The sequence below is a fragment of the Podarcis cretensis genome (assembly GCF_951804945.1).
Source record: "Podarcis cretensis genome assembly, chromosome: 3".
Lineage (NCBI taxonomy): Eukaryota > Metazoa > Chordata > Lepidosauria > Squamata > Lacertidae > Podarcis > Podarcis cretensis.
This window is the reverse complement of record NC_137172.1, coordinates 125,037,139-125,064,199: the sequence shown is the minus strand read 5'-3', so window position 1 is coordinate 125,064,199 and position 27,061 is coordinate 125,037,139. Positions and strand designations below refer to the sequence as shown.

Sequence of the window (27,061 nt, the reverse complement as noted above, 5' to 3'; positions counted from 1 at the left end):
CATGCGGCTTCACTCGGCAGGGGAAGCAGAAGACTCATAGCACCACACCACCCCCTGTCCCCCGCTCCGAAGCCTTTAAAAAGGCTCCTTCGCGGGTCGGGGGGCGCAAACGGTGCCCGCCGAGTCACCATGTCCATGGGTTTCAGCGCCCATGGTTTTTGAGGGCCCCCGCGTTGCCGGCGCAGCGGGACCCAGCCCCTGCCGAGCAGGCTCCCTCCGGAGCTCGGAGGGAGTCCGCCATTCGGCGATGGCGCTAACCCGGAAGTCCCGGCAGCGGCTCTCTAGGGTTTCAGGCAAGGGTCTCACCTTGCTCTGCTTAGAGATGCTGTGGCGATGAAGCCTTCTACATGCAGAGCAGATGTTCTACCACTGAGCTAGGCACCTTTTTCATCCCTAGTACTCAGTTTGAAACTTTCATTCCTTTGGCATTCTATAGATAACTATTGTACCACACATTGTGTCACAACTTTAATCTGGAGTTAACAGTAATTCACAAGTAACCTTTCCCCATTGTCTTTGGTGCTGAGGACTACACACCCATAAAAACCAACAGCAAAGCATTTTAGGAGGAAAGGAGAAAGGATACTGCAACATTCTTATGCCTGGAATAGAACTGCGCAGTGCAAACGCTCTAAGAATGCAAAGCCAACTTTGAAGAGGTCTCCTCCGCCTTCTAAACCAGGCACATAATATCTGCTCGCATCTCCACAGACTCTGCTTGCACAATGAAATCAACAGAACTCCAACAGAGGCCATAGTCATGTTTAATGCTCCATTGAGATTCTAAGGGCAGTTATCTGTTATGTCAAGTTAAACCAAGACAAGGAGTCGGGACCTTCTATCACCTCCCTGTTTGGCCTCCAGTTTTGGAGCACATGACTGAGGTGACAGGAGGTGACCATGTTATCACTTTCACATAATTCAGATGATCGAGTTCAGGTGAGTTGGAATTACAACAAAATTCACGGAAAGTATGAAATCACTGTAAAACTACACTCTGGAAAAAGGAAGACTATTGCCTAACTAATAAGGAAATTGTAACTATGGTTAGTGCTACAGCTCCAGCAGCTAACAGACCAAGGGTGTTCCAATGGACATGTGTCACCTGGCATCTCACTCCTGTGTAGAAGAAGAGGTAGCTTGTAGCACACCTGTAAACAGAAGATGGGAAAATGTCTATTTTGGAGCTTGGATTTTCTCCCCATGACAATTTAGAGCAGCCGAAATGCAAATGAAGAGTGTAAACAGGAGGCTTCTTTGAAGACTGTTCAGGGACAACATTGATGTGAGTTCAGGAATTCCCAGTGGAAGGTAGTTTGGAGCTGCTTCGTTGCCTCAAGGAAAGGTTAGCCTCCCTGCCCCTTATTAGTTTTAAAGCCCAGCCCAGAAAATGTGTCACCACCATAATCCCAATATGAGCTGTAACCTAATGCATGTCTCCATGTTCAGAGCAACCAGACTGCCATTGCCCATGTTGGCCTGCTTCAAAGACTGCCAAGATTTTAGGGACAGAGGTAAATGCTAAATTAAGAGCTTGAAGGGTGGTGTTCTGGGGCCTTTAATAGCTGCATGCTATTTATTACTGTTATTGTTTATTAAATTTATATACCACCCTTCATCCGTAGATCTCAGGTAGGAGAAAATTCAACAGGTGTAGCTTCTGTTGACATTGATTCATGGAGAAAAGCTGTACCTATGCTTCCAAAGCACACACAGAGTAGCCTTCCTCTGCATGGGGGGGGGCTAACTGGCACCCCAGGGGCTGTAACTGAGCCCCCGCCACGTCTTTTGGTGTGTTTGCAAAGACCCCTATAAATTTGTAATTAAGAAACCCCCTTAAATGATTGACTGCTCCTGTGATGCCACAAAGTTTTATGTGCCACCCCCATGGTCCCTGCAATTCTTTTTTTTTAACAGATTGCTCCAATAGATCCCCTTTGTGATACTAAAAGGAGTTTTGGGACTCTTCCTTCGTTCTTTAATAAAAAATAAAATAAAAATAATTGTTGCTTTTTACTGACCATGCATCCCCTGCTATAGTACAAATGGCTTTTGTGCCCAAATTTTCTGCCCAAATTTGTATAATAGTAGTAGTAGTAGTAGTAGTAGTAATAATAATAATAATAATAATACATTTCTTTTGGCCATGCTCACTTTTATACTTTGGCTATGCCCACTTGCAGCTCTTGGAGAGAGGACCATGGCTCAGAGCAGCCCTCAAAGAAAGGGGAGCCACCCTGGCACAAAGTCCTTTCCCTATCCAAGTGCAACATCAATGGGCTGGAATTTTTGCAAGAAAAGCAAAGGCAAAACAGATGATGATGGTGGTGGTGGTGATATAATATTATTTATACCCTGTCCATCTAGCTGGGTTTTCACTGTTACTCTGGGCAGCTCCCAACAGAATATTAAAAACACAATAAAACATCAAACATTAAAAACTTCCCTAAACAGGGCTGCCTTCAGATGTCTTCTGAAAGTCAGGTAGTTGTTTATTTCCTTGACATCTGATGGGGGGCGTTCCACAGGGAGGGTGCCACTACTGAGAAGGCCCTCTGCGTGGTTCCCTGTAACCTCACTTCTCGCAGTGAGGGAACCGCCAGAAGGCCCTTAGAGCTGGACCTCAGTGAACAATGGGGGTGGAGACGCTCCTTTGGGTATACTAGGCTGAAGCCGTTTAGGGCTTTAAAGATCAGAACCAACAGAATTGTGCTCGGAAACGTGCTGGGAGCCAATGTAGGTCTTTCTAGACCAGTGTTATGTGGTCTCGGCGGCCACTTCCAGTCACCAGTCTAGCTGCCGCATTCTGGATTAGTTGTAGTTTCTGGGTCACCTTCAAAGGTAGCCCCACATACAGCGCATTGCAGTAGTCCAAGAGGGAGTTAACCAGAGCATGCACCACTCTGGCCAGACAGTCTGTGGGCAGGGAGGGTCTCAGCCTGCGTACCAGGTGGAGCTGATAGACAGCTGCCCTGGACACAGAATTGACCTGAACCTCCATGGACAGCTGTGAGTCCAAAATGACTCCCAGGCTGCGCACCTGGTCCTTCAGGGGCACAGTTACCCCATTCAGGACCAGGGAGTCCTCCACACCTGCCCACCCCTTGTCCCCGCAAAACAGTTCTTCTGTCTTGTCAGGATTCAACCTCAATCTGTTAGCCGTGATCCATCTTCCAACCACCTCCAGGCACTCACACAGGACCTTCACCGCTTTCACTGGTTCTGATTCGAAAGAGAGATAGAGCTGGGTATCATCCACATACTGATGAACACCCAGCCCAAACCCCTTAGTGATCTCTCCCAGAGGCTTCATATAGATGTTAAAAAGCATGGGGGAGAGGACGGAACCCTGAGGGACCCCTCAGGTGAGGGCCTAGGAGTCTGAAAACTCATCCCCCAACACCACTTTCTGGACACGACCCAGGAGGAAGGAGCGGAACCACTGTGTAACAGTGCCCCCAGCTCCCAGCCCCTCTAGATGGTCCAGAAGGATGTTATGGTTGATGGTATCAAAGGCCGCTGAGAGATCCAGAACTAGGAAATAGCTCTCATCCTTGTCCCTAGCCTGCTGAAGTTCATCGACCAGTGCGACCAAGGCAGTTTCAGTCCCATGATGAGGCCTGAATCCCGACTGGAAGGGATCCAAATGGTCCGCATCCTCCAGGCGTGCTTGGAGTTGTTCGGCAACCACCCGCTCAATCACCTTGCCCAAGAATGGAAGATTTGAGACTGGGTGATAGTTGGCCAAATTGGCCGGTTCTAAAATTTTTTTTTAAGAAGCGGTTTAATGACCGCCTCTTTCAGCGGGTCTGGGAAGGCTCCCTCACAGAGAGAAGCATTCACCACCCCATGAAGCCCATCGCCCAGCCCTTCGAGGCTACCTTTTATAAGCCAAGGGCAAGGAACAAGGAGACAGGTGGTTGGTTTCACTCGTCCAAGCAGCCTGTCCACATCTTTGGAGGTAACAGATTGGAATGCAACTTGAGTAGACAGGACTCTAGCACTCTCCCACCCTGGCCCTGCTCCCATGGTGGAGTCTACCTTTGAAGTTGTTGTTACAGATAGGTAGCCGTGTTGGTCTGCCATAGTCAAAACAAAATAAAAAAATTCCTTCCAGTAGCACCTTAAAGACCAACTAAGTTAGTTCTTGGTATGAGCTTTCGTGTGCATCTTCGAGTGTATCTGAAGAAGTGTGCATGCACACGAAAGCTCATACCAAGAACTAACTTAGTTGGTCTTTAAGGTGCTACTGGAAGGAATTTTTTTTTTGTTTTGAAGTTGTTGTTGTTGTTGTGATCTAATCATGTGGCACATAAATGAGAAAGAAAAAAAATGCCATGAAAGCATAGGATACCTGCAGCTTGTTTTTCCTTTTAGTTTTACACAAATGCCATCATTTTGGCACGGATTGGGGCCACACTGTTCTCTCAGGTAGGACTGCCAGTCTTCCAGAGAGGCTGATCTTTTTTTCCGTTCCAGGGAGTCATTCTGTTCCACAGGCCGTTTTTCTGGGAAAATGTGTTCCGTCTTCTTGAGATGTGTTAAATCTTACTCAGAAAGAGAGAAAGGACTGGTCCAAACAAATGTGGCACATATTTTTCAACCAAAATTGAAATGAAAACTTACACCTACTAATTTATTTAATTTTATTTAAAACAGCAGCAAAAAACCTGAATGCATAGGTTACAGTAGGTTAAAATGAAATGAAATGAAAATTGTAACTAGGCTGAGCAATGCAGACTAAAACTAAATGTCTTTGTCAAATGTTGCACTAAAAAGAAGTAAATAACCTTTATACACAATTGTAATTTTCTCATAAAATACTAGGTGGCTGTTTGTAAGAATCCTAGTCCTCGGTTGCGGAGGGTGGGTGGAGAGAAACCCAAACATATTGAGAAGCTGGAGCCATTTGTTATATATAATACACACTCTATTGGATAAAAATCTATCTATATAAATGAGAACAGTGGTGCACATTGCTTAATTTCTAAAAATGAGACTTGTATGGCGTTACCCCTCATTGTGAGAAGTGAGGTTACAGGGAACCAGGCAGAGGGCCTTCTCGGTGGTGGCGCCTGCCCTGCGGAACGCCCTCCCAGCAGATGCGAAGAAAATAAGCAACTATCTGACTTTTAGAAGACATCTGAAGGCAGCCCTGTTTAGGGAAGTTTTTAATATTTAATGCTGTATTGCTTTTAACACTCGATCGGGAGCCGCTCAGAATGGCTGGGGAAACTCAACCAGATGGGCAGGGTATAAAAAATAAATTATTATTATTATTATTCCCTGGAGGTTCTTTCTGCTAATTCCAGATGTGTGGCTACTCAGTGATGAATGAAAAACATTATGTACTTGTTCACTAACACTTTTTTACTATTACTCTTCAGAGTAAATCCCAGGAACTGAATGCTAGGTTTTGTAGAATCTTAGCTCAAATGGAGCCCCAATAATACTTTACAGTTATTTCCTTTTCCTTACTTAAGAAAAAATAACTTTCTGTTCTTTGTTTTTAATAAGTCAAAACTGAAAAGACTCTGCTTTCCATCTTCTAATAGAATCTTTTTCCATACCGTCAAACTCTGCAAAGATAATAAGATCATCATTTTTCAGATAATTCCTTCCTCTTAGGTGTGCATGGGACACAAATTTGCTCCATCCTCGATCTATGCTCCGGCTGCATTTGCATGAAGTATCAAATTTCCCCAGAAGAGAAGGCTTTCCCCATCGGGAAGAATCATTTTTTTCTACAAAATAGTACAAATTACACAGTAACACTGTTTGCTCTCTGCACACAAATTCTAAATTAAGTCAACAGTCCTATTACTGACTCTGGTCTTGATTATTGTACCCAGGAGCACCAGAGCCGGGGACTTTTCCCTCCCCAGGCTTCCCGTCTTGCTCCCTCCCTCCCTCGGAGGCTTCCTATCAAATGTGATTTGGAAAGCAGGGCGGGGGGGGGAGCAACCTCTGCCTTTTAAGCTGCCAATGTGCACATACCCTACTTTGGACTACTGCAATGCTGCCTGCGCAGGCCTTGAAGAGCATTCAGAAACTTCAGTAGGTCCAGGAGGCATCAGCCCGACAGCTGACAGTCTGAGAGACCATGTGATCCACTCTGTGAGGAGCTGCAAGGATTGCAACTTTGATTCTAGGCTGACTTGGAAGTGCTGGCTTTGACACTTAAAGCCCAAAAGTAATCTGGGTCCTGGATACTTGAGGCCTTGCCATGAGTGCCCAGGACACCAGAAATTTGGCGGGCCTTCTGTTTGAGTGCCTTCCCTGTGACACCAGAAGCCAGCTCACTTTCAAAAGGAAACACATGACAACCACTAACAGTTTTTCAAATCAGTGCTGTGCTGCATTCCCATCTTCGCAGGCTCATACCCTAAGGGTACCAGATTTTTTTCAATAAATCCGGGGACACTTTTCAACTTCCTGCTAAATAGATGGATTTTGTCAGGGGACTGATTTGTAAATCCGGGGACTGTGCCTGGGAAACGGGGACGTCTGGCAACCTTATCATACGCCACCTAGCACTATGTTGAATTCCAGATAGAGTTTTCTAGCTGGGAGAAAAAAATACCCTTCCTTTGTTAAGCTGTTGTGTTGGTTTTAACTTTAGCATGCTGCCTTGAGAACAAATTTGGTGGGAAAGCTGCATGAGATGAATCAGATGAAAGAACAAGTGAGGCATTGCAGAGGGAAGCTCTGGCACCAAGAGCAGAATCTCAGCCCCCACTAGCCCCTCATGGCTTCCTCCTTGCGGCTTTTGCTACTTTTCCAACTGCCCCCTCAGAGCATGTCAAGAGGGACAAGAGGGAGGAGGAGCAGCCAGCTCGCTCCTTTGATTTGCTATATTGCTTTCAGTTGCTTTATGTCCTTCAAATGTCATAGTATTATTATTACCTGAAGGTATCAATGTGCCTTAAAGGAAGCATTTTACACCAAAGATTTGTTCCTGTTACAAACTTGTTCCTGTGACGGGGTTTTTTTAAATCACAGTTTATGCTTCATTCCCTGTCTCCCTGGATTGTTAAAGAGCAAATTCGTCCTTTGCTGAATTAACAGCACACAAATAAAGAATTTTACTCTCAGCATCTTCTGTGACATTTGCTTGTAATCTTGAGCAAAAGCTCTGGCATTTTGTATTCCAGCATCTCAGGGAGGCAAAAACATTGAACCACTCACTCCCCTCTTGCCTTATCAGGCAGAAGCTACCTACCTGGAAGAACCTGTGATTCATCTGTTGTGAAACTCCTCTCGATGGACCTCCTTTCCTTGATATTGGTATGCTGGTCTAGCACCTTGATTGTCACCTGCCTGTTCAGAGCTGGCCACTCGAGGACACCATCGTTTTCTCCACTAGCCAGGTGAAAAGAAATCCTTGTGTAGTTTGCCGAAGCAGAATCACTCTGGCCTCTGGGATACAACGTTATGCCAAAACCATAGCCTTCAGAGCTATAAAACCGGGGACTGAGCATGGCATAGTCTTCGGGGGCAGTTCTAAGAAGATGAGAGAAGTTGCGAATAAGCCAGACAGCACTGGGGCACTGCGTTTCACTCAGGGTTATGTCATCAATGAAAATTCCTCCAGATGAGTCATCAGGATTGCCTTTTAGGCCATGGAAGAGATACCTGATTTTTTTTTTATTTTTCAGAGTCACATGGGCAATTTTCCAGTTATGGTCGCTGTCTCCTATGGGAAGTAAAGACAGACACTGAGACTTCTGTGTTGGCATATGAGAAAAATGACCATGTTGGCGCTCATATCAGAGTTTTATGTGGAATTCTTCTTTTAAAAAAAAAAACTAAACATCTGCACATTATTGCTGAAATTGGACAAAAGAGACTCCAGCCCCCCAAAATATGCAGAAGTGGAATGACCCAGAAATTATCTGAATCATTTACAGTATCCCTAAAACCTGCTGTATCTGCTGATAGCAAAATTGCCATTAATTGTAAAAGCATAACTTATTTCCTGGAACCCATTGTTGCTTGACTCCAGCTCTTAGTAATGCTGTATTAACCTAGAATAATTCACACATGTGCCACTAACAGAGGCAGTAAACTGATGAGGGGACAGCAGGAAGAAGCAGCTTGCCTCTGTGGCCAAATGGAAGGTGGCTATCTGATGCAGGGTTCTGTGCATTTTAGAACCCTGGAAAATCTGGTGAAATAGACACTTGCACAGTCTTCATAAAGGATGTTGCTCATATTTCCTACATCTTTTTCCTGTGCAGGAGTTATTCGTGAGTGAGAATCTGCTCCAAATATATGACCACCAAAGTCCTTGGCCATTGCAGTCACTGCCAAAATGATATAAAATCTTGCTGTGGTCTTAAAACAAGGTACACTGGTACCTCGGGTTACAGACGCTTCAGGTTATAGACGCTTTGGGTTACAAACTCCACTAACCAGGAAGTGGTTGCTCCAGGTTAAGAACTTTGCCCCAGGATAAGAATGGAAATCGGGGGCCACTAGGGGCGCATCAGAAGATGGCTGACAATAACATCTCTCCGACCCACACGAGGTAATTTGGAGGCTGTGATGGGAGTAATAGCCTCCCTATCCCCCCCCAGGATTGGGGGGGGGGCTGCCCTTGCCTGCTGTGCCCTATACCACCCCCGAATTTGAGGGGATGGGGGCACTAGGCAGAATGCCCTTCTGTGGATGTCGGCGCTCCTGGACGCTGCCTCTGATCTGCGCCTCTAGCTGCAAGAACTTCAAAAGAAACGATTAGGATGAAGCGAATGCACATATTTCAAGGAAGGAGGGGGAGTAAAGACTGCTAACAGAAGAGATCTCTGATAAACGAGACGAGTCAGAAGAACAAGAATTAACCAGATGAAGACACACCAAGACTCGGTATGGCTAAAGGACTGGTTGGGGAATGGGGAAAAAACTTTCCTTTCTTTCCTCTATGTGATAAAACAAGAATCCCCCCCCCCCTCACAAGTCAGAAATGTCGTTTGAAAGACTTAAGCTGTGGATTTATGTCTGTGTGGAGATAAACTTTCTAACCAAAGCATGCTTTAAGAAGAGCGTGGAATGTATAAAAATGTATTAAAAATGTATAAATGTATAAAATGTATAAAAAATGAGAGGCACAAATACAAGATGGGTGACACCTGGCTTGAGAGCAGTACATGTGAAAAGGTTCTAGGAGTCTTGGTTGACCACAAACTTGACATGAGCCAACAGTGTGACGCGGCAGCTAAAAAAGCCATTGCAATTCTGGGCTGCATCAATAGGAGTATAGCATCTAGATCAAGGGAAGTAATAGTGGCACTGTATTCTGCTCTGGTCAGACCTCACCTGGAGTACTGTGTCCAGTTCTGGGCACCACAGTTCAAGAAGGACACTGACAAACTGGAACGTGTCCAGAGGAGGGCAACCAAAATGGTCAAAGGCCTGGAAACGATGCCTTATGAGGAACGGCTAAGGGAGCTGGACATGTTTAGCCTGGAGAAGAGGAGGTTAAGGGGTGATATGATAGCCATGTTCAAATATATAAAAGGATGTCACATAGAGGAAGGAGAAAGGTTGTTTTCTGCTGCTCCAGAGAAGCGGACACGGAGCAATGGTTCCAAACTACAAGAAAAAAGATTCCACCTAAACATTAGGAAGTACTTCCTGGGACTTCCGGGTTAGCGCGATCTGGTTAATGGCGGATTCCCTCCGAGCTCCGGAGGGAATCGGCTCCGCTGGAGAAGGGTTCTACCGCGACGGCGACGCGGGGACCCTCAGAAACCGCAGGCGCTGAAGCCTGCGGACTTGGTGACTCAGCGGGCACCTAAAGCGCCCCCCGACCCACGAAGAGCCTTTTTAAAGGCTGTGGAGAGGGTACGGGGAGCGGCGTGGTGCTGTGAGTGGACCGCTACTGCAGTGGAGCGAAGCCGCGAGCCATGGCCGGAGACCGCTGACTTTCTTCCCTGAAATTCGGACTTTAATTAATCCGTGAGTAAAATGGAATTTGGACTTTAAAATTTCTACCTTTGAATTCGGTACGATCGGGGGATGTGCTAAAGGGAAGTCCGCACCCCCCTGCTTACAGAAGATTTAAAGCAAGGATCGGAGAACTAAGGTGGAGATTTTTTTCTTTTTGGGGTTTTTTAAAAGATAATATTTTCATGAATTTGACAGAAGAAGATTTGTGCTGGAGAGTAAGAGTGGAATTTTAGAAGCCCTTTTCTAACCCCCCCCCCGACCCGGGAGTGTCCTGTATGTGAGCTGGAGAAAAAGGAACAAGGAGTTTGACAGCTGTCAAAGGAGCTGTCAAACGGGCAGTGAAAGTTAAAAATCTTATTATTTAACACCTTTCTGGACTAAATTTGTTATATTTGAATTAAACTGGTTGGGAACAAAGTAGTGAAATAACAAAGTAACGGACTGTTGGGAAAAGACTATTAAGTAACCAGAATCCCCCTAGGGGAAACACTGAAACACTACAATGGCTGCAGATGGAAAACTACAGGCAGAGATAGAAAGAATGTTTTTTCTCGTGGGAAAGTTGCAGGAGCAGACTACGGCTATGAATAAACAACTTATAACCTTGAACTCTAAAATAAGTGACTCTGCTGAATGCACAATGGATTTGACCGGGAAAAAATCTACAGCTGAATTAGAAGAGATAACTTCGGAACAGGAGGAGAGGGAACAAGGGCCAGTACAGATGGAGAGTACCAACCAGAAGCCTACATTGTCAGAACATAAAGAAGAAGACCTTTGGATTACAAATCTGCGAAAGATGCGAAAGAGGAGGGAGGAAGCCCCTGGAACACTTGGAATATTTGAATTTAAAAGGAGCAAGAAATATGATTGGGGCTTCCTCTTTGAGTATGGAAGATTAGCTGACCTTTCGCAACAGCTGGTACCAAGTACTTTGGATGGAAGAAAATCTGATGAGACTGAGCTAGAACTCCTTCGAGACCCGATGACCAACAAAGAGGGCTACCAACAAAATCAGCAGAGAGAGACTGACAGAGATTTAAAGGCCTCAGATGTGAGGAATCCAGGCTAAAAACTGTTTTTGTGGACATGGGGACATTGGGAAGGGACAGAAACTGGGGCGGGGGGGGGGAGAAAGAATTTTTTTTAAAAAAAAAATGTTTATGACCTTTGTGTTTGATTATTATGACCTATTTTTAAGATAAAAGGGAAATTCGTGGAAGGAATTTGAGTCGACCTTAGAAAAGGATTTAATATTTATAAGAAAATTGGATAAGTAAAATTTGGCCAAGTAATAAGAATTAAGTATTTCTTTAAATATATATATATATAATAATAATATGTAAAGGATGAGAGATATGAACTTGCTGAACTAATTTAATTGAATTAGGATGTATGAAGGGGGGGTGGGGGGAGGTCAAGAACTGGGGTTAGGAAAGTAAGGATATGAAACTTTATATGTGTTGTCTTTGTCTGTGTGTGTGTGTTTGTGTTTATAAAATGTGAAAACTCAATAAAAATTTTATAAAAAAAAAAGAACTTCCTGACAGTAAGAGCTGTTCGACAGTGGAATTTGCTGCCAAGGAGTGTGGTGGAGTCTCCTTCTTTGGAGGTCTTTAAGCAGAGGCTTGACAACCATATGTCAGGAGTGCTCTGATGGTGTTTCCTGCTTGGCAGGGGGTTGGACTCGATGGCCCTTGTGGTCTCTTCCAACTCTATGATTCTATAAGGGCTTTGGAATGCTGCAGTTAAAAATACCGTCGCCATATTGGGAAGTTCGGTCTGAGGACTTAAGTCTGGGAGGAGAAATAGAGAAATAGAGCTGTTTTTATATTGTGGGTGAAACTTCTCAGAGGGACTTAAGAACGACAGTTCTGTGATTAATGATGGAAAGGTAAAGGTAAAGGTACCCCTGCCCGTACGGGCCAGTCTTGACAGACTCTGGGGTTGTGCGCCCATCTCACTTAAGAGGCCAGGGGCCAGCGCTGTCCGGAGACACTTCCGGGTCACGTGGCCAGCGTGACATCGCTGCTCTGGCCAGAGCCAGAGCCAGAGCCAGAGCCGCACACGGAAACGCCGTTTACCTTCCCGCTGGTAAGCGGTCCCTATTTATCTACTTGCACCCGGAGGTGCTTTCGAACTGCTAGGTTGGCAGGCGCTGGGACCGAGCAGCGGGAGCGCACCCCGCCGCAGGGATTCGAACCGCCGACCTTTCGATCGGCAAGCCCTAGGCGCTGAGGCTTTAACCCACAGCGCCACCTGCGTCCTGGATGGAATGATGGAAAGAGCGATGTTATTTATGAATGCGATGATATACGGAAACCATCTCGATTTGAAGATTGGATGAACGAAAAATTCACATAGGATTATTATTGGTGCTTATCGGCTTAAGGAGATTATCAGAAGAGATCATAAAGAAAAAAGAGAAAATATACGAACAAGATGAGATGCGGAAACAGCAAGATAAGACTGGATAGAATTATGAACTTTGTTTGGACTAATTCAGATATTAACGCAGTAGCAAGAAGATGATCAGAATCCCCCTTTGGATCTTGAAATATGGGTCCCCTCAACAAAATTTAAGATTCAGCTTTGTAATTCGGAATTTATGTGATTTGATTTGATTTGATTTGATTGGTCGGTTAATAAAAATTATTTTAAAAAAGAAATAAAAAAAGAATGGAAATTGCATGCCAGTGGAGCAGTGGCAGCAGGAGGCCCCATTAGCACGCCTCAGGTTATGAACCATTTCAGGTTAAGAACGGACCTCTGGAATGAATTAAGTTCTTAACCCGAGGTATCACTGTATGCTTAGAACACTCCAAAAATCTTTTACTGGTTTTCAACATTACCTTGAAATGTTTTGGCTTTAACCAGCCTGCGGACCTCTCCGGTGCCGTCATCCTTGACCACCTGGATGAAAAGCCTGTCCCAGAGGCTTCCTGTCATTTTGAAGAAGAACTGGAGACACTGGTTTCTCCTCTTTGGGTACAGAATGCGGGATTCTAAAATCGCTGTTTCGCCTCTCTTCCCAAAACTGGTGTTAAAGTACATGAAATAGCCAGAATCTGTGGAGAAGAAGCTAGAGCTACTGAAGGCGTATCAAGCATTATTATGCATATGCTACCTCTTAGAACCACAGAATTGTAGAACTGGAAGGGACCACAAGGATCATCTAGTCCAACAGGAATCATTTGCCAAACGTGGGGCTTGAACCAGCGACTCCGAGATTAAGAGTCTCATGCTCTACCCAATCAGCTACGTACAACCTGAATCACAATGTCTGTAATTTTTTATAACTTACAAATACTGAGAATTTTATTTTCACTGGGTTCCAAAAATTTGAAAAAACTGAGCACTTAGGGGCACTTAGGGGATGATGGACTCAAGGGCATCCTGATCAAATTTGCAGTTGACACCAAACTGGGAGGGGTGGCTAACACCCCAGAGGACAGGATCACACTTCAAAACGACCTTGACAGATTAGAGAGCTGGGCCAAAACAAACAAGATGAATTTTAACAGGGAGAAATGTAAAGTATTGCACTTGGGCAAAAAAAATGAGAGGCACAAATACAAGATGGGTGACACCTGGCTTGAGAGCCGTACATGTGAAAAGGATCTAGGAGTCTTGGTTGACCACAAACTTGACATGAGCCAACAGTGTGACGCGGCAGCTAAAAAAGCCAATGCAATTCTGGGCTGCATCAATAGGAGTATAGCATCTAGATCAAGGGAAGTAATAGTGCCACTGTATTCTGCTCTGGTCAGACCTCACCTGGAGTACTGTGTCCAGTTCTGGGCACCACAGTTCAAGAAGGACACTGACAAACTGGAACGTGTCCAGAGGAGGGCAACCAAAATGGTCAAAGGCCTGGAAACGATGCCTTATGAGGAACGGCTAAGGGAGCTGGGCATGTTTAGCCTGGAGAAGAGGAGGTTAAGGGGTGATATGATAGCCATGTTCAAATATATAAAAGGATGTCACATAGAGGAGGGAGAAAGGTTGTTTTCTGCTGCTCCAGAGAAGCGGACACGGAGCAATGGTTCCAAACTACAAGAAAAAAGATTCCACCTAAACATTAGGAAGAACTTCCTGACAGTAAGAGCTGTTCGACAGTGGAATTTGCTGCCAAGGAGTGTGGTGGAGTCTACTTCTTTGGAGGTCTTTAAGCAGAGGCTTGACAACCATATGTCAGGAGTGCTCTGATGGTGTTTCCTGCTTGGCAGGGGGTTGGACTCGATGGCCCTTGTGGTCTCTTCCAGCTCTATGATTCTATGATTCTATATCTGCTTCATGGTATTAAAATGGCTGAGCAGTCATTGGCTTTCCTAAGAGTCCTGGGTACTATGGCTCTTCAAGGGGCTAAGGGTCTCTGTTAGATTCTTCTTACCAAGCGAAGGCTTCCAAGACCCTCAATCACTTCAGTTATCAAATGGAATGGAGTGAATATTGGCAAGTTATGCGTTTTTTCCTTCTTCTTAAATTGTATGCAATGAAGGCTGCAGCCCTAAAGCCAGCCAAGGGCTGTTTGATGTGACAAAAGGGCTACTTTGCCTTGCAGAGAGGCAGTGACTTGGCCCTGGTCCCACTTGCAGAGCGAACCAAACAGGTCAGGTCGGGGGGGTGTTTGTGTGTGTTGAGGAATAGTAGAGGATCTACAGAATCCCCATCCCCCTGCCACTCCTGCTAAATGGTTCCTCAACTATGCCAACCCTCAAGCTGATGTGGTGAATTCTGACCTACTGGCTGCAATGTGAGGGGGCGAACTGGGAGACAGGTGAGTAAAGGCCCACCCCCCACCTCACCACTGGCAGGGCTTAAGCCACTGGCTAGGCTCCAGAAGTGGAAGTAGCCCCACAGATCTGAAGTTCAGTGAATTCTATCAAACGGAGGAGGCAGATGCTTCCCCGTTTTCCCTTCTCCAGTATCATCTAGTGCAGCACTGGGGTCACCCAGAATGGAGTCCTCCTGCAAGTCGGTTCTCTCCCTTGCGTCTCTTTTGTGGAGTCAGGTTTCTGTCCTTTTATTCTTTTGCACACAGATTCTATGCAAAACAATAAATTGATGCAAATCTGGCATCAAGGAGTCCAATTCTTTCACTTGGGGGTTGAACAGGACACTCTGCTGCTGACACAAATGTGGTCCTTCTCCAACACCACAAAAACTTCATTGAATTAAAGCTGCCGGAGTCCAGCTCCTTAAGTGGCCTCGCTCAATTCCCTTTCACTTGAATGATGAACACAACAAATCTAGGATCATAGAAGTGCAGAACTGGAAGCAATTGCTCCTGTTGCAAATGCTCCTTACGTTAGTTTTGCACACTTTAATTGACTAGTCTCAGACTATTCTTAGAAGTATAAAATGTAACTACTGGAACCGCTGTCTGGATTAAAGACTCATTTGGCATGTCTTCCACTTCACTTTGGGCCAAGATGATCGGAAGCTCAGGAAAATGGCAAAGCCAAGAGTTGTGACAGACTTTCCACTGAGTCAACAGGAGATAACACAGTGATCAAATCAAGAAGCAAAGAACTGGTCCCATGAAAGAAGGAGGGGATTGTCCCCAGTTTACCTTTGCAGCGTCCAGAGAGGGTGTGGTCTTGGCCACTCTTCTTACGAATCCAGTTGGTATCTCCACTGGTTTTCTCAACCAGGCCACATATATCAGCTGACTCAAAATCACATTGGTCCAAAAGGGTGACAGTTCTCGCTGGGGCAGGAGTGAGGGGAGAGTAAAAATACAGAAATAAATATTTAAAAACTAAAGAGAAGTGCCTTTCCCATTTCCATTTAACAAAACCATTTAATCAGTTTTATTCAAAGGCAATGGATTCAGTTTCACTCTGCAAACTTCACTGTCTCATCATGACTTACTGCAGTTGTACATTTGATTGAGTCTTTCCAGGTCAGAAGCGCTGAAATCCAAGCGTTGGCCAATAATGTTATTAAATTCTGGTATTTTCGTAGTAATTGTTTTTAAGCTTTCATTTTTACTAAATGAAGATGGACCATAGTGCATGATGGACTCGTAATCATAAGGAGTATTCAAGTCTGTTATATCGTCATCATCCGCTTTCTTAAAGTTGTACTCTTGATCTGCATGCAGAATAAACACCACACAGTTACTTTCTGGAAGTGCTCCCCAAGGGCTTGCAACCCACGCTCTGCCAACTGACTTGATTATGGAACAGGATGCCATGATTTCATCAGGGCCATGGCTGCCACCTTCGACTCGTAAGATGACTTGGGGGGGGGGTCACCCTCTGAACAAATATGTGTAGAAAAATTATGACCTCAACTAATGTGTGCTAGTTAAGAGCATGAACTATGTTGCTAGAGTTCACAGTTTCAAATCTCTCATCAACCTTCAACTCACTGCTGTTACCTCTTACGAGAAAGCACTGTTTTTCAACTGCAGAGGAATATGCATGAAAATGTCACGCCAGAATGTTTAAAAAAGTGCACATGGCTTTTACAAGGAAAACATATAAACAGGAATCTAATACACATCAGCCTATATTTTTAACATGGTTTAGGGGTTTTCCAAATCTTCTTTCTAAATTGCCCAAGAGTTTCATAGAATCATAGAATCATAGAGTTGGAAGAGACCACAAGGGCCATCGAGTGCAACCCCCTGCCAAGCAGGAAACACCATCAGAGCACTCCTGACATATGGTTGTCAAGCCTCTGCTTAAAGACCTCCAAAGAAGGAGACTCCACCACACTCCTGGGCAGCAAATTCCACTGTCAAACAGCTCTTACTGTCAGGAAGTTCTTCCTAATGTTTAGGTGGAATCTTCTTTCTTGTAGTTTGGAGCCATTGCTCCGTGTCCGCTTCTCTGGAGCAGCAGAAAACAACCTTTCTCCCTCCTCTATGTGACATCCTTTTATATATTTGAACATGGCTATCATATCACCCCTTAACCTCCTCTTCTCCAGGCTAAACATGCCCAGCTCCCTTAGCCGTTCCTCATAAGGCATCGTTTCCAGGCCTTTGACCATTTTGGTTGCCCTCCTCTGGACACATTCCAGTTGGTCAGTGTCCTTCTTAAACTGTGGTGCCCAGAGCTGGACACAGTCCTCCAGGTGAGGTCTGACCAGAGCAGAATACAGTGGCACTATTACTTCCCTTGATCTAGATGCAATACTCCTATTGATGCAGCCCAGAATTGCATTGGCTTTTTTAGCTGCCGCGTCACACTGTTGGCTCATGTCAAGTTTGTGGTCAACCAAGACTCCTAGATCCTTTTCACATGTACTGCTCTCAAGCCAGGTGTCACCCATCTTGTATTTGTGCTTCTCATTTTTTTTGCCCAAGTGCAATACTTTACATTTCTCCCTGTTAAAATTCATCTTGTTTGTTTTGGCCCAGTTCTCTAATCTGTCAAGGTCGTTTTGAAGTGTGATCCTGTCCTCTGGGGTGTTAGCCACCCCTCCCAGTTTGGTGTCATCTGCAAATTTGATCAGGATGCCCTTGAGTCCATCATCCAAGTCGTTGATAAAGATGTTGAATAAGACAGAAGCTTCTACTTCTATGAAGCTTGGCTCCCTTCAACAGTCCAGGGCCACTCGTAACTGAATGTTCAATGCCACAAACAACCAAACTCTTGGGCAATTTAGAAAGACCCTCCCACCACTGGGCATGCTCAAAAGGTCTGGGAATTTTGATTCCCCAAAGATCAATTCCATTGTCAAGGGACGAGACATTTCACCCTGCCCCCATGAACATTTGAGTCCAGTTCTTATAGAATCATAAAACAGTAGAGTTTGCAGGGACCTTGAGGGTCATCTAGTCCAACCCCCAGAAATGCAGGAATCTCAGCCCAAGCATCCAGGACAGATGGCCACCCAACCAAAGTTCTTTCTGATATTTCGTCAGAATCTCCTTCCTTGTAACTGGAAGCCATTGTTGGGTCCTACCCTCCAGAGCAGGAGAAAACAAGCCTTCATTTTGACCTATAATGTATGTTTCCTTGCACACCTTGCTCAAATACAAACCAGGTTTAAATGTCTGTCTCTTCAGGTAGAGGCATGGGCAAAGTCAAGATTTAGGGGGGGGCAGAACCAAGCTATCTGTGACACAGTTGGTTAAATATTTTTATTTATTTACTTGATTTGCTTATTTTTAGCTGTAAGCCACCTTGAGTCCTGACAGGGAAAAAGGCGAGGTGTAAATAAACAATATTTTGAAACAGGGACAGCCAACATGGTGCCCTCCAGCTGCTGTGGGCTACAACTCCCATGGTGGCCAATAGCCAGGAATTAAAAATATGGATCACTTACTTTTCAATAATGATTCCAGGATAATGAAAAGTTGTCATTTTTAATTGTCACTAGCCAAGGCATGAATGTACTTTAATTAAGCTAAATGGGATTAATTGTGTTGCAAATGTCAGGCTGTTCTTTTTGATAATAATAATAATAATAATAATAATAATAATAATAATAATAATAATTGTATACCACTCTTCATCTGAAGATCCCAGGGCCATTCAATTTTGTTTTTAATTTAATTTTTGGTAATTGGTTATGGCTAATGACTAAACTTTAAAAAAACAATTGACCACGAAAATAACAAATTAGTTCTTGAAAACATGTGCATCATACTTATATAATAATCAGAGAATTGGGATTGTCTGTTGAGTTACACTTAGTAGAAAGCCTGGTTTTGTGGGCATATAATGTGTGAATATTACAGTATATTTAGGGATATATGAAATTAAAGGCATTTACAAAATATTTAATATTGTATTTTTACATTGTTGTAACCCATCTTGGGTAATAATAATAATAATAATAATAATAATACCACTTAGGTAGATGGACAATTGTAAAGCCATTTCAGTAGCTTCAAATTTCTTGACAATAAACCATTTCAATTGTTCTAACTCAGGCATAGGCCCTCCTGATGTTCTGGGACTACAACTCCCATGACCCCTAGCTGACAGGACCAGTGGTCAGGGATGATGGGAGTTGTAGTCCCAAAAACATCGGGAGGGCCGAGTTTGCCTATGCCTGTTCTAACTGCTGAGCATGCATATGTATATTCTCTTGAATGAATGTTTCGCATAAGGCAGAGGAATAATACATAGCACCAGAGGCGAGATCAATCACCCATCTGTTCTCCAAAGTCCTTTCCCCCATTTCCCCTGGCATCCGCAGGAGGAGAAACAAGGCAGCTGAAATGTCCACATTCCATCTCATTTCAAGGGCCTGAACACCAACCTGGAAGCACGTGATCCCACCAGATCTTGACGTAATCATCTCGGTCTGCCCGTGTCTGCTCATGGATACGTCCCAAAGCATGTAAGATCTCATGAGATATGATGCCTTTGGTGTCACATCCTGCACCAACAGAAAGGTTCTGGCCTCCTTTTACATCTCCAATTTTAGACCAACATCTGAAAAACGCAAATGAAAAGTAAAGGTGCTTGACAGGGATAAACTTTCAGCTTTTCATTTTGGACAACACTCTTTATATGTGGAAACCAATAACAATTTGTAACTATTTTTGACTACACCTTTTAAATTAATTTTAATTATTCCTTTGACTTTCCGTTCCCTCTTCTTTTTGTATTCAGCATTCATAGGGCCAAACTGCACGTAAAATACAGTTTTTAAAAGAAAAGAAAACAAAATAAATAGTGATGGGCTGTATCAAGGCCAGCTCCTGTCATCTGGTTTTGTTGAATCATAGAATTGTATGGCAGGACATGGGTTCCAGGGTCATCTAGACCAACCCCCTGCAATACAGATGCAGTAGCTCAATAACCTCTGACATGCGGAGCCCTGTTTGGCCGGATCCAGCAGCCAGACTCTTCCCATGTTCCTTTTTCCTCTGGACCACACTTCCTCCCACCATCCGCACGTCCCCTTCATAGCAAAGTCTCTGAAGAAGTGGAGAGTCCTCCTTATGTCCTCTGCACTCTCTGGCCCTCCTTCTGCCTCTACCTCTGGCCTTTTATCATTCCTCTCCATTTTTCTTTTTCCATGAGGCTGTGAGCGCACAAGATCCACCCCACCCCCAACATATTCACTATATCTGCACAACTAGAATGGTGATGATACAGCTGGAAATCTTCATTCCACACAAGGCTAGAGGCAGAGGAGGGAGGACCAAACCAGGTTCAGGAAGGTGGAAGGAAGTACAGGAAGAGGCTTTTTTGTTGTGTTCTGGTGCAGCGTCTCAGGGATCAAGCCGGCACGACCAACCAAAGCACAGCTACCTTTCAGATTTTGCACTTCTCCAAATTTTGTGATTCCCTTCACCAGACAGAAAATGCTTTTGTATATTAGGGGGAAGAGCACACAAAAAAGCAAATACGGGTGAAAATATCATTCAAGCAGCTTTATAGCGGGGGCTGGGGGGAGCCTCTATTAGACAAAGTTACATACAAAAAGTGTACAAATTTTCATGCAACTTTAACAAACAAACAACCTCGCTGCTGAAGTTAGATGAATTGAGAGAAAATGAAATTCACAGGTTTCCTATCTCTACAAGATTGTCCAAACAAGAGAGTACTTGAGCAATGATTCACAGCCAAGATTTCATAAGCTTCCATCGCTTTGGAAGAAACTAGAACAATGTGATTCACTCCCTCTTACCTAAATGTCTCTGGAAAATGAGGTGACCATTCTGTGGTTTTATGGCAGTGCAACCTTTGAATAAATGTGTTTTTAATTTTAAAAATTAAAAAAGAAAAACCCAAAGCACCAATGTGTTTTTACTTACCCTTTTAACTTCTGAAATATTATATACGACTGCTCCCCATTATATGGTTTGAAATCCACACAGGTTTTTAACTGGAATCCTTCAAGCGTTCTAAGAATTACCCCTTTGGCATTGAGATCTTTAAAAAAAAGGAGTTCATGAGAAATCAGTTTTGCCACTATCAATCAGTCAATCAATCAATCAATCAATCAATCATTTTTATTGTTTATAGCCAATGGCCATCACAATACAATATGAGCACAAATCACACAGGTACAAAACAAAAGACATTACATGCACCAGACCAGGACAAATCTACACTAGCTTTATCTTTCTGAAAACTGAGAGGAATGGCCTTAGCTCAGGAGCAGGGCATGTGCTTGGAATGCAGAAGGTCCCAGGCCCAACCCCAAGTGGCATCCCCAGTGGGGATTAGGCCCACTGCCTGAAAGCTGGGGGAGCCATTGCTGTCACTCAGTGTGCAATACTGAGCTCAATGGACCTGCCTAGGACAGGGGGCGGCAAGGTTTACCTTGCTTGAGACGGATCGGTCCCATGGAGATCCCTCCGTGGACTGGATCATGCTGGATCGCATGCGCGCACGCACAAGCGAGTGTGCCTGTGATTTCTGGCGCTGCAGAAGTGAGTCCCCACTGCACCAGTTTAGCGCAGCGGGCGGCTCGGTTCTGGGGTGGCTCGTGGGCCGGTTAAATGGCCTCCATGGGCTGCTTCCAGCCCATGGGCTGCACGTTGCCGATCCCTGGCCTAGGATGTAAGACCCCATGTTCCTGTGATTACTGCAGCTTAAAGAGGGACATCAGATTACCTTTACGTAAAAGGCAGGGAATTGTTCAGAGGAACTGCTTAACAGGTTGGGTTATTTATTTGTGCAGGTACAGGGATCTTCTGAGTCATAGAATAAAAGGATTATAGTGTTGGAAAGGACCCCAAGGGTCATCTAGTCCACCCCCTGTGCAATGTAGGAGGCACAGCTAGAGGAATCACAACAGGATCAATTTTAACCTCGGCAGTATTGTAGTGATACAAAGGTTGTATTACCAAGGCTGTCACCCAGAATGAATGGAATAGGGAACTGCCATCGGTAAGCCTCATCTTTGATCGCACTACGGCTTCTCTATTGAAAATGGAGAAAGGTTAAGATTAGATGCTTTACCTTTGGGCACACAAATAAGAAGAAAAAATGTATGACCTAAAACAACAACAACACTTACAGGCAGTACAATATCCCCCTGGAAGAGGGTGAGTCCAGCAGCTAGAAGAAAATAAAAAAAGGTGGCATCATCAAAATGCAAAAGATGATTCATCAGATATTTAAAATAATGTGTTCACTCTTTGAATATGCTTACTATAAAGACTCACAACATGACTAACAATTCTATTCAAAGCGCACCAAACTAATATCTGCAACATGGCCATATGCGTTTAGCAACACCACTCTAAATTCACTTATGGCTTCTAACGGGGCCTCTCCTCCTTCCTAGACAACCTTCCCTACCAGGTCCTGACTGCTTCGCATTTCCTTCCAAAAAGAAAGTCTTAACTGGAAATGCCATTTCTGTGCGTGTTCATAATCTTCATTTCCTACTCAGAGTACCACTCTTCCTTTCAAAGGTAAGTGGTTTTGCTTTGTTTTGCTTTGTTTTGATTTGTTTTGATTTTGCTTAAGAAGGGGGCGTGGGAAACACACACACACACAACTTTTGTTGAAAAGCTCAAAAAGATTTGAAGTTTTTTTAAAACTTGGGAGAAAAGAAACACATTCAGAGGAGAGCTGAAAGGAGTTAACCCACGGGTAACAGAAAATGTCCACTAGGTAAACTTCTTGAATTCTGTTGAGAATATTCCCTTTGGATTCTTTTCAAAGTTTTATCCGAACAGTTAAATTATCTCTTGGCCAGCAAGAACATTTATCCAAGGGGCAGGGAGAGAATATGGTTTCAGCTCTTGGATCTTGGGAGTGTTACCCCAAGACACACATCAAACTGCACACCACAAACCCACAACACCATAAAATGCAATGTTCTTGATGCCAAAGAAAGGAGCTGAGCAAAGTGCCAAAATGTTCATAGAGCCCACTTTATTTAAAAAAGAAAAGTTTTTTGGGTTGGGAGTATGTTTATCCAAGTGTTAACTGTCTCACTGCAACCCACCTGAATTTATTTCAGGGATGTCCTTTCTCAGTTCACCAGCATCAGCATCTAATCAATACAAGCAATAATATTAAGTTTTAGACACAAAGAGAAAACGAAATAAAAAATGTTTTACCGTACTTTGAGCGTCTTAATGAATTCCAGCACCTTACCATCATCCGGTAGTAAGCGGTCGACCTAAAAAAGAAGGAAAATTATTCCTTGGGTTTAGCAATCACCGAAAGAGGCAATGAAGAGGGAGGAGTGTCGCTGGATCGAAACTTACTGAAAATGAGGTGCAATGTGCAAAAAGCACAGTGAGACTGAAAAACTGGAAAGCTGTACTAGAAGCCATGGCAGAAAGAAACAGACCTTCTAATCCCTTCTTGTCAATGCACAAAGCAGCTTGTCGCAGAAACACTTTTAAATGAGGCTTGGAGCTTATCCTCCCACCCCTCATTGAACGTTAACAAAACCAGAGGCAGAAACATCTCAGCAAAGCAGCCGAGATGTCAAGGCTTCTCTGCGCTGCTTTGCAGAACCTAGGTGAGGTATGCTAAAAGCAAGCAGAGTTCAGTTAGAATCCATCCTGAAAAAGCCAGGCAAAATATGTTCTGACTATTGCTGCCATTTGCCTGCCTGTCAGTCCCTATTCCACAAAATCAATGGAATTAAAAGCTTGTTTTATAGAAGAGAATCTCCTACAAAAAGACTCTGATTACAGCAGTCCTCTTTCACAGAATCATAGAATCGTAGAGTTGGAAGGGACCCTGAGGATCATCTAGTCCACCCATGTTAGTAAGTAATAGTGAGTTCAAAGAAGCTAATGAGGACCTTTTAGATGCATGTATAGTTATTCGCTGCCTGGTGCGTTTTACTTGTTTCATTTTGAACTTCTTGCAAAATCAAAATTCAATTAATATTTTAATTACAACACAGAAGCAAACAGAATCCTATGACTATAAGATTAAATCTGAACTCAGTGTCCACTGCCGACCTCCAGTGCACTAGATGTCCTGTGAAATATGATTAAACGGGCTGAGTGGGCAGAGCGTCCCACACATTATGTCAGCGAGTTCCCTCTTGACAGTAGGAGAGGGACTGACAGAGAGAACAATCTCCTCAGGGAGCTTGTTAATAACTACCCTGAAGCTTAAAATCAGGCTCCATTAACCACAGTGCTAAATATATAGTCCAGCTGGGGGTTTTGCTTTCCTTTATGTATCTTCAGGTTCCTGATATTCCTCTGAAATACTTTCTCGGGCCTCCAATGTGGGCCCTTCTGCATCCTTTGTGCACCTTCCTTCTCCTTAAAAAGTAACAGGAACACACCCCGGTGCTGCCTGCATTTCTCTCCCTCTCGCTTCCCCTACAACAAGACATTGTTGAGTGATTTGTCCATCGGGGGGGGGGGGGTCTTTGAAGACACCCATATCTCTATACTTGGGAGTCTGTGGGATCTTGCTATTTCCCCCTGTAATTGATGCATCCTAGCTAGGCTCAAGATTCTGAAAATCAGAAAATCACAGTGACAGTGGGTGTGAAAGTGCCCCATCTGCTCAAGGTTGCATGCTAACATCACAGGGAGCATCTAGCAAGTTAGTTGAATGACTAACAATTAAGGCCGGCATAATACATGCAAGTCCTGCTATCCAAACTCTTGTTGTACGAAACCTTGCCATACAGATATCCAAACAGTCGGACCTGTGTGTGTAAAAGAATAAGAGCCTTAAACAACCTTTTTGTGTATTGCTGGTCCACAGCAGCCAATCTTCCAGAAACCAGAAGGGAGTGGGGAGGAAGAGGGTGGAGAGATTGGATCAATAATACATTTTTTTCCTCCCTTGTCTGCCTTTTTGATGGTTGCAGAGGGTTTTCCCAATGTTTCTTTTGTCATCTTGGGGTTAAAATTCTGTGGTCAGGAATGCATTATAAATTTTCCCATAGGAATCAATGGAAATCATTACCTAACAATTTCCTGAGAATGCCTTGTGTTCAGATAGTGGGATCTGCATGCACTGTATTTTTAGAGCACTGAGGTTGATCTGAATGTATCATTGCTGAAACATGACATACCACAAACCTCTGCTTTGAAACCTCCATGGAGGTCCACCACCTCTCTCCTGGGAGTCAAGCAGCTCTTACTGTGAGAAAGTTCTTCCTCCATGTGACAGCCTTTTAGATATCTGAAGATGGCTCTCATATCTCCTCTCAGCCTCCTTTTTCCCAGGCTACACATGCCCAGCATCCTCAACCGTTCCTCAAAAGGCTTGCTTTCCAGACCTTTGACCATCTTGATGGTCCTCCTCCGCACACTTTCCAGCTTATCAACATCCTTCCAAAATTGTGGCACCCAGAATTGGACACAGTATTCCAGGTGTGGTCTGGAATAGAGTGGTACTCCAAACTGCAGGAGGCAGTGGAAGACAGAAGTGCCTGGCGTGCTCTGGTCCAGGGGGTCACAAAGAGGTGGACAGGACTAAACGACTAAACAACAACAACATATCTTGAAAGCTTATATTTAGTTGATCTTTAAGGTGGCGCTGGAATTATTTAAAAAGATTTTTTCATCTTTCATCTTGTTATTTATTATGACTATGTCAGATCAACACAGCTATCCACCTGAATCATCCTTCCTGGGTTCTTCTCCTGCATGAGCAGGAGGAGCAGGCAAGGGAGGCAGAACTAGTAAGGCCAGAGGTGACCCCCGAGGCTGAGCGGCCACAGGAACCAGACCCATGACTGAGGAGACCGGCGGTGCCCGACCAAAAGGCCCCGTTGCAGCCGGCAGCGCCGGAACGAGAGCCAGAACCAGAAACCCCCGCCGAGGGACACCCCTGACCACAACGCATATGTAGGCACACGGCGTACCTTGGCGGCTATGAATGCTAACCTCCCGGGTGCCAGGGGAACATAGAGAAGAGGGGTGTTATGGACTGAGCTTGGATCCTAGAACAAGAGGCAGGTAGGATCCTAGAATGCAACACCTGACTGGCCTGCAGGAGAAGACCAATCAGGCTCCAGGAGGGAAGCAGAATCAGCCAATCAGGAGGAACCCATTGTGTAAATAATGTTTATAAAGCCTGAGGTGGGGGGGGGCATGCATTCACTGTTTTAGGAGCTGCAATAAAGAGCATGAAATCACTGTGCAACTGAATATATTTCACCCTCCCTTAAAAAATCCTGCCTACTCCGATGCCTGCTACTAACAGTTTTTTTCCTTGCCATATTTTCCTCTTGCTCTATATAGTACTTAGAATTTGTTACTCAGGATTTGAATGTAGAGCGGATAAATTAAACTTTTGAACATCACACTTTCTGGTTGCTCAGCAATTTTTGTTCTCATGAACTTGCTTTGAGCCTGCAAATCTGCTTTGGATGCTGGAAGGGATCGGGGGGGGGGGGCACTGGCGGAGGAAGAGGAGTGCGGGGGTGGGGCGCCCCGGACCAGCAGCGCGAACCTGGCCGGGCGCCTTCGCGGCTGCCCCCCCCCCCCCAGCCGGACGGGGGCTCCTCTGGAAAAGAGAGCTCGGCCTCTGCGAATCTCCCAGGGTCTCGGCAAAGGGTTCCTGCGCAATTTCAGAACCCGCGGCGCACGTTGGTGTTCTTTGTTTCGAGCTTCTTCCGTGCCCCCCCCCCCGGCAACGACTAACCTTGCCTTCCCCCCCTTCCTCCTCTCTTCTGCAGCCTTGCTTTGGCTCCCCCCGCCCCGCTCTGCGCATCTCCTGCATCTTCCGCCTCCCGCGCAAGGAAGCGACGAAGCACGCGGCTCCCTCCCCCCCCCCGTCCCTCGCTCCCTCCCCTGCCATGCTTCCAACTCTTCCTCTCCCCGGATCCCACCTTCGGCTGCCTCCCCATCATCGTGCCCCCCACTCTTCCTTTGGGGCCTCCCCTCGCACCCCTTCCCCGTCTCTGCTGCTCCTCCTCGCTTTCCTCCATTCTCCCTGCACTCCGACCAGCCCCATTTCTCTCTGGCTCGGAGCCCCTGGGGCGCACAGAGGCCCTTCACCTCCTCCAGCCCCTCGCCTCCTGCCTCCTGCCTCCTCCTTTTCCCGAGTCCCCCTTGTGTGCAGATGCCCCATTTCCACCCCGCCTCTTCATTCCGTTCTTTGTGCGCACTCCCAGGCGGATACATGTTGCTGTAGCTTTAAAATTAACAAACTCTTCCGGCTGATACGGAAGGGGGGGGGGCATGTCTTCTTCACCTTCTTCTTCGCTACAATATATCCATTTATTTCCCAGTCCAATT

At 44.9% G+C, this 27,061-nt stretch overlaps 1 protein-coding gene across 5 annotated transcripts; it reads right to left on the bottom strand.

Annotated features, from left to right (window-relative positions):
* Window positions 1-748: 748 nt before the first annotated feature.
* Window positions 749-26,759, bottom strand: MEP1A (meprin A subunit alpha). 5 transcript variants are annotated; one of them, XM_079969814.1, is made up of 14 exons: window positions 26,653-26,759; window positions 22,986-23,010; window positions 22,834-22,881; window positions 21,895-21,935; window positions 21,722-21,797; window positions 20,684-20,801; window positions 19,177-19,352; window positions 15,826-16,047; window positions 15,524-15,661; window positions 12,801-13,016; window positions 7,223-7,696; window positions 5,571-5,744; window positions 4,355-4,547; window positions 749-1,151 (listed from the first exon to the last, which is right to left on the bottom strand). In XM_079969814.1, the coding sequence occupies exons 1-14, from the start codon at window positions 26,749-26,751 to the stop codon at window positions 1,013-1,015; spliced, it is 2,139 nt and encodes a 712-aa protein (XP_079825940.1). In that variant the 5' UTR covers window positions 26,752-26,759; the 3' UTR covers window positions 749-1,012. The 5 variants fall into 5 exon arrangements, with proteins under 5 accessions (XP_079825940.1, XP_079825937.1, XP_079825939.1 ...); XM_079969811.1 differs by lacking the exon at window positions 26,653-26,759 and adding an exon at window positions 24,896-26,194; XM_079969813.1 differs by lacking the exon at window positions 26,653-26,759 and adding an exon at window positions 24,551-24,858.
* Window positions 26,760-27,061: the final 302 nt, after the last annotated feature.